General features: G+C 39.1%; 1 protein-coding gene across 1 annotated transcript in view; it reads left to right on the top strand.

Moving 5' to 3' along the window:
- Nucleotides 1-198: 198 nt before the first annotated feature.
- CEP57 (centrosomal protein 57) overlaps nucleotides 199-10,951 on the top strand; it is a 39,246-nt gene continuing 28,493 nt past the window's right edge. The window contains exon 1 of the mRNA XM_002925712.4: nucleotides 199-629. Within this exon, the coding sequence (XP_002925758.1) occupies nucleotides 585-629 (45 nt within the window). The 5' untranslated portion in view covers nucleotides 199-584. The remainder of the gene's footprint in view (nucleotides 630-10,951) is intronic.

Genomic DNA, 10,951 nt, shown 5'->3' with positions numbered 1-10,951 from the left:
GATTCTATTTGTTATTGGTCAAAAGCTAAGTACTTCACCTAGAGAGGCGTCTCCGAGTCGAGCTCACGCTCTCTCCGGCGTTTAGTCCAAGGGAACTGATGGAGTGTCTGAACTTCGCACTCGCTTTTATTCTGTTTCAGTCATTCTATTCGATTGCCATTGGAGACAACACAACCCGTGGCCCATGTTTCCTCTTCGGTGTGACCCGCCCCTTTGTAGAGTCCCCTCAGAACCTTGTGGGGGCCGGGAGCGTTAGCGCCCCCGCAGTTTCAGCGTTGCGCTACCTTGTGACGACAGTGAGGGAAGAGGCGGATTCTCTCCTACTACCGGAAGACGTCCGCTTTTTTGATTGGCTACCCAAGACGTCCGTTAGGACGTGTTGCCTTTTCCGTGTGCACTCTGAGCGTGGGCGTCCCTGTGGGGGTGTGTGCAGGGGTTTCTAGACCCGGCACCAACAACCCAGCCCTTTCCATCAGGGGTTCGGCTTAGGGTCGCCCCTGGTGGGCGGCTCTCGAATCTTGAGGAAGAACTCGAAAACCCAGACCCCCCCCAGGGCTGCGGAGGTCCTCTGGGTAGGCAGGAAAATGGCGGCAGCATCCGTCTCTGCGACTTCTGGTTCTCAGATCTCGGTAAGAAGCGGCCGACGTTCGAATAGCCTCGGTCCCGGTGCTTTTTTGCTTTTCCTCACTCTTCAAAGCGCTCTGGGCCCAGAGTCTCACCCCATCCCGGGGATGCCTGGTCGCCCCTTGCTCCTCGCACGCCCACTGCTCTTCTGTTGAGGCTGCATGCACCCTTACCTCGAAACAGGCCTGGCCCGCCTTCATCCCCTTTGCTCCCTTTACCTTCCGGCCTAGCAGCGCAGGTTGCCGAACTTTGCCAGGATTCGCTAGGGTGTCTACCCACGCCCTGGCCCGGCGAAAACATTGCAGCTTTGATCACGTGGGTGTAACGGCCCCTCTTGGAAACTAGCCGAGACCAGGTAGGCTCACGAGTTGGCTTAATTGGCAGCTGTTGAATAGTCATCAGTCGCAAGTGCTTACTAGTTGCTGCTTGTGCTGATTCCATTGCCTGCAGTGCCTCCTCTCTTACATTCCCGGTGACTTTGTTCTTGCTTGTACCCAGAGCGCGCGCTTTCCACCTCCGGTATTACTTTGCAACGTGTGCATGATGTTCTAGAGAGGCGACAGCGGGAGCTGCACATAAATATTGCTTTTCGCCTCTCCAAGGGCTACCAGCCAGTTCAGTCACTATTATTTGTCGAATTGGAATGTTAGTGCTTAGTGTTGGGGATCCGCCACCTTGGAAATAGACAGAAAATGGGAGGAGGCTTAAGTGAGAGCTATTATATCTTCATTTAGCTAAGGCGGAGGGCTTGGCATACTTTGAGGCTCTAAGATTACACAGGTAAGTGAAATAGAATCTCTGCGCTGAAGGAGCAGACACTGAGGAGAAACTGCGTGTAATTAGGCTGTTACACAGTTCAGTTTGATCAGTGCTGCTCTACTAGAATAACGTAGTCGTGAGTGGTTTGCAGTTCTTGGGTAGGCTAGAAATCGTTTCCTAGTAGGGAAGATGGAGCCCGCTAGCTGGGTGGGGAAGGAATTGTAAATGCTTGTCACAAGAACTGAAAAGAAGAAAAAGGCATCACAGGCATTTCTAGGTATATGCCAAGACAGTAGGAACTTTCAGGAAACTAAATAATTAGGAAGGAGCAGAGGTCGTGTGCTGGTAGAGTTGGGTTAGATAAATTGTGGAAGTAGGTAAAAACGTGAAAAAAGTGGGATAGTGAGGGAAGAAAACAGGGAACTATCAGAGTAAAGTTATGTCCTAGACATTAAGGGGGAGAAGTTTAGGGAGCATTAAGGGCAGAGTCATCTAGGGGAAGACAGTTTTCCTCGGTTTCAGCTTTTGGTGACTTAAGGTTTATGATAACGAGGCCCGAAGTAACTCAGAGTTTCTGCAGAATGGGAGTGGAGTTTGCCTAGCAGTCAGGGAAGATGAAGAGAAGGAATGAATGAAGCACTTAGAGTTCATTCAGGAATTAGGTCAGTGAAAGGGAATATAAAAAGAGGAGCTGTTAGGAGGAAGTGTCCCTAAGTAGATGGATGAGATTATATAGGAGTTGTGATTAATTAAATTTAAAGGGGAGAAGAAGGTTTTTCACTGCTTTCAAAACTTAGCACTTGGAGACTGAGCAAGAAATACTCCTGTAAATGTTAATTGAGCTGTACTCTGCCAAGTCCACCTAGCTGAGCAGTGGTACTGGGATGTGCTGTCAACCCTTATTCCTTAAGGTAGCCTGGGCATAAATTTCCTAGAGTGTTTAATAGGAAAGCATTTACTTTATTAGTGTATAAGAAATGGCCCTGCTCAGTTTAACTGGCCTGTCAGAAATAAGTCTGGCATTTCCAACAAAATTTAAAAAGCATTTTAGCTTAGCAAACAGCTGATCATAAAATAAGAGAACACAAAAATATCTTTAAAAACTACAGCATAAACTCAGAGGCTACTCATATTCACATTTTAGGGTTGTATTAACAATTCATATAAAATCAATTCATATGTATTCAACACTCATAAACCCAGCTTGGAACTTGGTATAGTAAATAGAGATGCTTTTACTAGGCAAGGTTATTTAACAGGCAAATTCACAAATAGCTTTTTTGAGAAAGCAGCTACTATGTAAATCTCAAATGTGAACAAGATGGAAGCAGGTGATACATGCAAATTGATTTTTTTAAAGTATTTTTTGCAACAGCAGCAAGAAGAGTAACATAGTAACAACAGGTAACATGTACTGAGTGATCGCTATGTATTCTTTCAGGAGTGGCAGCCTCAGGAAAGCAGCTGTGACTGGGCACAGTGACATTAAATAGAAGTACAGGCAGCATAGTGTTGAAATAGAAGAATATCTTTCCCGTCAGCCCTTTTTTATTTTCCCAGTATCCATAGTCAGAAATCTTACGTCACTTTGGACTTAAGCTAATCTCCTAACTGGTCTCTGTGGCTTTTTAGCCAGGCCCTGTAAGTAATGTGCTCCATATTTTTTTCTCTTAAAAATTTTATGAATATATCATAATTTTTTAATACTAAGTATATAAAAGATTTATCTTTGAGAATAATAAAGTGAATACCTTTATGCTCCTTCGTGCATCTTCCTGCTTTTCTCTCTCATACATACCACCCCCATATGTTTTGAGATTATAGAATCTGTAGTATTATCTGGCAGTCATAGTTTTAAATGCTTTTCATATATTAGCTCATTACTATTTCATTTTTGAATGAGCAAAATGAGGCACAGGGGTTAAGTCAAGTTTACACAACTAGTAAATGGCAGAGCCAGTTTTGTTGTTCACTAGTTTGCCAGCCATTCAAAAACATTTCTCTGTGATCATCCCTAAATGTTCCACTAGTGCAAAAATTTCTCTAAAGCAGCAGTTTTCAAAGCATGGTCTGAAGACCTTTGAGAGTCCCTGAGGCCCTCCCAAGAGGGTCTACAATTACCTTCTTTGCCCAGCCACTTTGTAGGGGACCAGATTTTCTTGTGTATCAACCAAAATCGCATATCCAGCAGAGTGAATACAGAAGCAAATGTAAGAATTCAGCAACCTTCTTTTTAGAATTCAAGAGATCTGTAAAAATGTGTTAAAAAAAAGAAAGTGACTCTTTTCATTACTTTTTTGGATGTAGTTATTTTTCATTCAAAAATTACATTTACGGTAACATCATGGGGGTGTATTGTTTTTAAATTAGTAAACATGTTAACATTTAGATAAAACCCACATGAACAAAAAGTTCTTTGGGGTCTTCAGTAATTTTTAAGAGTGTAAAGGGGTCCCAAAACCCGAAGTATTTGAGAGGGGCAGTAGTGGTTTTAACTGCAAATGGGGCTGTGGGTTACAACTCGGTGGTGGGTTGTCGAATATGTTTAGTGACTAAGGACATTATCATTTTTTTTTAAAAAAGAGGAAAGAGAAAATAGTTCAGCAGATAGACCTATGATTGAAATGGCAGGGTCATAGAGAGTGCATCTTTGGCTTTCTTTGATGATGCTGAATTGTTTTCCAAAGCAGTTGTACCAGTATATTCCCACCAACAGTCCCTTTAATCCATCTCCTCTTGAACAGGTGGTATTGTCTCACTTCTGAATTTTTGCCAAGAAGGGAGTGTGATATTCTATCCCGTTCTTATTCTGACTTGTGCTCCCCTGATCAATGGAGAAGATGCACCTTTTACTTTTTCATAACTTTACTCATAGTTTTTCTTCTATGAAATGCTTGTTTGTGTCTTTTGTTTGTCTTTGTCTTTTCCTGTTGGTTTATAGTCACTCTTTATGTATTCTGGATGTTAATGCTTGCCTGTTTAGCCATATTCTAATTACTCTTTGGCTTGTCTTTCGCTTGTCTAAGATATCTTTTGATGGGAGTTCCTAATGTTCATGGGGTAAAATTTATTATAAGTCTTTATGTTTAGTGCTCTTTGGTTAGGACATTCTTATAGCAAAGGCCATTAATGACATTCTTATGTATTTTTCTCTACAAGTTTTAAAGCTGGGCCTTTTAAGTCCTTAATATGCTTGAAGTTAATTTGTGTGCTGTGAAGTAGGGATCTAGTTTAATCTTTCTACTTAAGATGCACAGTTTCTCCAACATTACTTGTTAAATTTATCTTTCCCCAATGGTTTGCATTTCTAGCTATCAATATATTTCTCTATGTGTATGTTTGTTTTACTGGGCTCTTTGTTCCATGGTTGTATTTGTCTCTCCCTGTACCTATACTCACTGTCTTAATGATTCTCCTTTTTATATTTCTGAGAGAGTACCTGCCTGTCTTCCTTGTTCCTTCAAGAGAAATGTTAGCTATTCTTGGTCCTTTGCTGTTCTTCAGTAGAAATTATAAAATTTGCTATTGGAATTTCAATTGAAACTACATTGAATTTTCAGTTCAATTTGGGAATAACCAATGCCTTTACGATACTGAGGCTTCTCTCTGTGTCTTGTTACTCCAGTTTTTTTGAACTTAAACATTTTTCAGTAAAATTTGATAATTTCAGGCCTTGTACATCATTTATTAAATTTATTTTTAGTTTATTTTTTATATGTTTTCATAAGTTGCATTTCCTAGCTGGTATACAGAACTATTATACATTCTTTCATATTAATTTTACTCAGCAATTTGTCCTAAACTCTAATTCTAATAATTGAGGATTCTTTGGTATTTTCTATTTAGGTGATAATAACCTGTGAAAGTTTGATGCTTTGTTTTCAGTCTTAACATTTATTACTTCCTTTCTTTATCTTAATATGCAGGCTACAAAATGCAACACAACATTGACTAGAAGTTGCCCTGCAGATATCTTTGCCTTATTTCTGAATTTAAAAGGAATTTTTTAAATTTTGTACCATTAAATATTTGTCATGTGTTTTTGCAAATTTTCTTATTACTGTAAGAAAATAGTTCTTTAATAATGGCTGGATATTGAATTTTATTGATTACTTTTTTGCATTTGTTGATGATGATACGGATTTTCACATAAAAGTGAAATGGATGTTCTAATGTTCACTCAGTCTTAAATATTCCTGGAATAACCCCATTTTGATCATACTGTATTATTTTTTCTATATAGTTGAGTATTGTTTGCTAAATTGTATTTAAGTTTTTATGTACCTGATTTCTTCCAGCCATGTTGCACATTTCATTTGAAAAGAAGGCAAGTAATACACGTTTCTTATCATCCTTTATACTTAATGCAGTGCCATACACAGAGATGTTCAATAAATACTTGAATCGTAAGTGTTCCTAAGTAGGAACTAATGTTACCAGGGAAGAAAGTCATCAGACTAAACATTTTGCCTTTAATCCTGAAAGTTTCTCTTAGAATCATATCATTTTAGGTGGAAAAATATTTATTGAATGCTTGGGGTCTTGGAAAGCTTACTGATTAGGAGTTAGACTCGGGCTAAGTAGCTCTGAGACCTTAAGCAAATGGTTTAAGTTATCTTAGCCTGTTTTTTTCACCTACAAAATGGGGACAATAGTATTTGCTATGCTTCCTTCGGGGGCTTTTGTAATAACTAAAAGAATATGAATGTGCTTGGAAAAAATAAGGTGACAAATCAAAGATTCTATATTTACTGTTCTGAAAAATCCCAAATATATTTTTCTGAACTCTTAAGTGTAGATACTTTCTTACTTGTCAGGATTGTTGTGAGGATCAACTGAGATAATGGAAATTGTAAATTGTAAAGTACCATGCAAGTTTGAGGTTTGTGGGTTGTTTTATTTTTATTTTGCATGTGTATATATTACATGCATATGGGGGAGCCTAATTCTGCTTGAAAGATCCTTTGCCCTTCAGTAGTTCTCAGGTACCCATGAAAGCAAGAAGAATTCACTTGAAATCTATCATTTCAGATGGCTGCTATCTTTAGAAAGGACGATTGTCAGGGTTAGCTCTTGGTAGGCAGCTGTGGACTTAAATGGTGAACAATTTCTTACACTAATACAAAACTTTAAATGATGAGTACCTCACTCTGCCTAAACTGTACAAACAGTGTGGTTTATGCTGAACACCTGCTTTCTTTCTGGGAGTCAGGAATGTAACCAGCCCCCAATGAAAACTTTGGCCACTGAGTCAAAGGAGCCTTGGTAGAAAACACTTCACAAAAGTTGTCACTATTAGTTGCTGGAGGAATTAAGCATATCCTGTAAGCAGCTAGAGAGGAATTTTGAAAGCTTGTGCCTGATATCTTATGGACTTCACCCCCATGGGTCTTTTGCTTTTCCTGATTTTTGCTTTGTATCCTTTTGCTGTAATAAATCCTAGTGATGAGTATAACTATATGCTGAGTCCTGTCAGCCCTTCTAGCAAATCATCGAACCTTGGTCTGGTCCTGGGGACTGCTCACAGTCATGGTGACAGTAGTTGGAACCTTCTCAAAATTCAAGTTCCCAGATACCAGCCAAGAATCAGCCTTGTAAGCAGACATCTTTTAAGTATAGCAGTTGAATGTCTGCTATGTTAATCCTTTCTGCACAGTCTTTCTATGACGTTTGTGCTCTTTGTTGTTGTTTGGTTTAAAGGAAATTGTATTTTGTAATTTATATTTTATAAATATATGCTTGTAATTTTATAATTTATATACTTGAATGGAATAATTCAATTTTATGGACAATGTGCAGTTTTCCTGTTTTGCAGAGGAATTATATAATTAATTCAACAGATTTATTAAATATCATTATCGAGTGTTTTAATTGGAACTTTAGTGGGGATGACTATGTTTTTCTAACATCAATTCTCCTGTGTTAACTGGGTGTCCTACAATCTATTTGATTCTGCTGCTAATTAGTTGAAGATAGTGCAGGTCCCACAGGTTAAGGGGCTAGGTCCCACATAACTGCCCCTGCTTCAGTCCCAGGTGTCCTGAAGGTAAGTTTTTGCACTTCTGCCCAGTCAACGACAAATGAAGGCGTTCCCATGACACACTCTCCTCACATTTATTAATTTGCTAGAATGACTCACAAAACTCAGGAAAGTGAGTTATGCTTACAGTTAGTTTTTTTTTTTTTTTTTTTTTAAGAACTCAGAAACAGCCAAATGGAAGAGACACATAGGGCCAGATATAAAGGGTCTTTCATGACCACTCTGGATGCTCCTGGAATTTCATTGTTAAAGAGTTTTTATGAAGGTTTCATCATGTACTTGTGATTTATTCAATTATTGGCATTAGTAATTGAACTCAGTCTCCAGCCCCTCCCTTCTCCTGAGGTCAGGGTGTGGGGCTGAAATTTCTAACACTAACCACTTACTTGGCTTTTCTGGCTACCAGCCCTATTCCTGAAGCTATCTAGGGGGCCCAGTGCACTATTGGTATAACAAAGACACTTACCACTTTACAAATTCCCAGAGTTTTTGAATCTCTGTGTCAGGAACCAAGGACAAAAACTGTTTTTTTTTTTTTTTAATTCACATGGCATAGAGATACTAAATATATCAAGTAGGAATAAGCATTTTTTTTTTAAAAGAATAAAGGCTTCAGAGTGACAGAAAGGTGCTACTTTAGGGATGGTAGTCAGGGAAAGCCTTACTGACAAGACTTTGGAGCAGATGACTGAGTGGCATGAGGAAGGGAGCTTTCCAGGCAGATAAATCTAGCAAAGGAAAACAGTGTACTTTGCATTTTAGAAATCCAAAAGTTGGTTAGTATAGCTGGGAAATAATGAGGGGGCAGAAGGGTGTGGAGAAAGAGTGGGAGAGAATGAAGTCAGAGTTAGCCTGAGGTCAGTCAGGTATGTGGGGCCATAAAAGCCATGGTAAGGAGGCACCTGGGTGGCTCAGTCAGTTGAGCTTCCGACTCTTAATTTCAGCTCAGGTCATGATCTCAGGTGGTGAGATCGAGCCCCACATCAGACTGTACGCTCAGTGCAGAGCCTGCAGGAGATTCTCCCTCTCCCTCTGCCCCTCCCCCTGCTCGTTTGCGTGCACATGCACTCTTGCGCGTGCGTGCTTGCTCTCTCTCTCTCTCAGTGCATAAGCCATGGCGAGAATTTTGGATTCCATTCTGTGATGGAAATCTATTGGAGGGTTTTAATTAGGGGTATTACTCTAATATACTTTTTTTTTTTTTTTAACTATCATAACTCTTACTACTTGGAGACAGACTAAGGGGATGAGAACAAGAGTGATTAGAAGGCTATTAATGCAGTCCAGACAACAGATCACAGTAATGTCAACCAGGGCATTCGTAGTGGAATTAATGAAAAATTGGAGAGTTTCTGGAGATACTTTGAAGACAGAGGCCCAACAAGATACTGAAAAATTGGACATGGGGTGTATGAGAAATGACTTCATCCAAGTGTTTTGACCTGAGCAGTTGAGTGCATAGTGGTGCCAGTTGTTGTGGTATGCTGGGAGAGGAGCAGGTTTTGGGAGTTAGTTCAAGAATTTGTTATAGGCATGTAAAATTTGAGGTGCCCATCCAAGTGGAAATAATGAGTAGGAGGGTTAATTTGAATATAGAGTAAGAGCGCAAAAGAGCTCTGGATTCCATATTTAAACTTGGAAGTCTCAGCAAGTAAAAGCTGGGATCCCTGGGAGTTGATGAGACCAAAGGAATTCATGTAGAAGAAAACCATAAGTAGAAGGACTAAGCTTTGGGGCACTTCAGCATTTAGAGGAAGAAGAGAGCCAAGGAGATTCTTAGGAAGAGGCCTGTATTGTTAGGAAAACCAGAGTGTGCTCCATCTTCTAAGGAAAGTGTTGGGATGAAGTGATCTGTATCACATGCTTCTGGGGGTCACCGAATTCAGCAGTGTAAAAATCACTGGTGAGCTTGATGAGCTGTTTCTCTGAATTGGTGAAGACTCAAGTCTGATTGGAGAGGGTAGGAAGTGAGGGGACTAAGAGGCAGCAGCAGTTAGAATTATTTTAAGCCTTTGTTGTAAGTGCTGAGAAATGAGACAGGCACTGGAGGAGAATCCTAAAGTTCAGGAAAGTTTTTGTTTGTTTTGTCCTTGATGATGTGAAAGATCTAGTGGAGTGAAATAGCATCAGGAGTGGAAGGGATTTTATGGGAACCAAAACTTTGAGCAAGTAGGAGGAGATCGGTCCTTTAAACAAACTTTAAACAAACCTTATTCCTTATTTCAGGGGAGGGAAGGCAAAATGTATGAGAACAGGTGTAGTAGGTAAGCTGGTGGTTCTCTTTTGAGAACTAGTTAATTGTTCAGTTAACCACCTCTGAGTCTATAGAGGGTGAGATTGGAGTGGGGGTGAGGTAGGTAGGCAAGTCTAGTGTTTTGAACCTCCTTTTCCTCTTGTAAAACAAGGAGCGTATATTGGATTGTTTCTGTAGTTCTTCCCAACTGTTAAAAATTTACTTTTCTTATCCCTGAAGCTAATAACTTATCCCCAATTGTTTTTCTCACTTGGAAAGACCTGGCTATTAAGAACACATACTGTTTTTTTCTTGCTCTATTATTATTCTTAGGTGTTTACCTAACTCTTTGCCATCTTAACCATTTTTAAGTGTATGGTTCAGTAATGTTAAGTATAATAATATTGTGGTGAAACATCTCCAGACTTTTTCATCTTACAGAACTCTCTCTCCATTAAACAACTCTCCTTGGCAATCTCCCCTGCCCCAGTAACCAACATTCTGCTTTCAGTTTCTATGACTTTGACACCTTATGTAAGTAGAATCATAAAGTATTTGTCTTTTTTGACTAGCTCATTTCACTAAGCATAATGTCCTCAAGGTTTATCCATTATGTCCCATGTAATGGGATTTCCCTCCTTAAGGCTGAATAATATGTACATACCACATTTTATCCTCTTACTGTTTTTATTAGATACATTTGTATGTATATGTTAAGGGTTGCCAGTTCTGTATTTCTTGGTTTAATTTTATTTCAAAATAATTCTTGTAAATAATTTTTACAAGTCCATTTTATTTTCTGTTTTGCTTTTGCTTTATAAAGTATTCATCTCGTGCTTTAAACTGCTGGTGGCAAATGAGGACACTGACCCAACACATTTGAAATAACAATGACTTTCATTGCTTAAACCCAAACATTCAAAATGAGATGGCTGACTTGGAAAATGGAATACATTTAGAATGGCTTTTCAAAAAAAAAAAATCTCATTGTAGCTTAGATTTTTACATAGATTTTCATAATTTGCTGAGTCAGCCTAAGCAATATTTTGATATATATGTGACAAATTTTGTTGAAAGACAAATCTTCCCCCCCAGGTTTATTGAGAAATAATTGACATATATCACGGTCCAGATTTAGGGCATACAGCATGATGGCTTGATTAACATATAATTAGTTAACATTCATCTTCTCATATGAATACAAAGAAAAGAAAAAGAACTTTTTTCCTTGTAATGAGAACTTTTAGGATATCCTGCCTTCACAACTCCCTTATATATCATACAGCAGTGTTGGC

Source organism: Ailuropoda melanoleuca, chromosome 8, assembly GCF_002007445.2.
Source record: "Ailuropoda melanoleuca isolate Jingjing chromosome 8, ASM200744v2, whole genome shotgun sequence".
In the NCBI taxonomy this organism is placed as follows: Eukaryota; Metazoa; Chordata; class Mammalia; order Carnivora; family Ursidae; genus Ailuropoda; species Ailuropoda melanoleuca.
The sequence above is the reverse complement of the archived record's forward strand: the minus strand, read 5'-3'. Positions and strand labels throughout refer to the sequence as shown.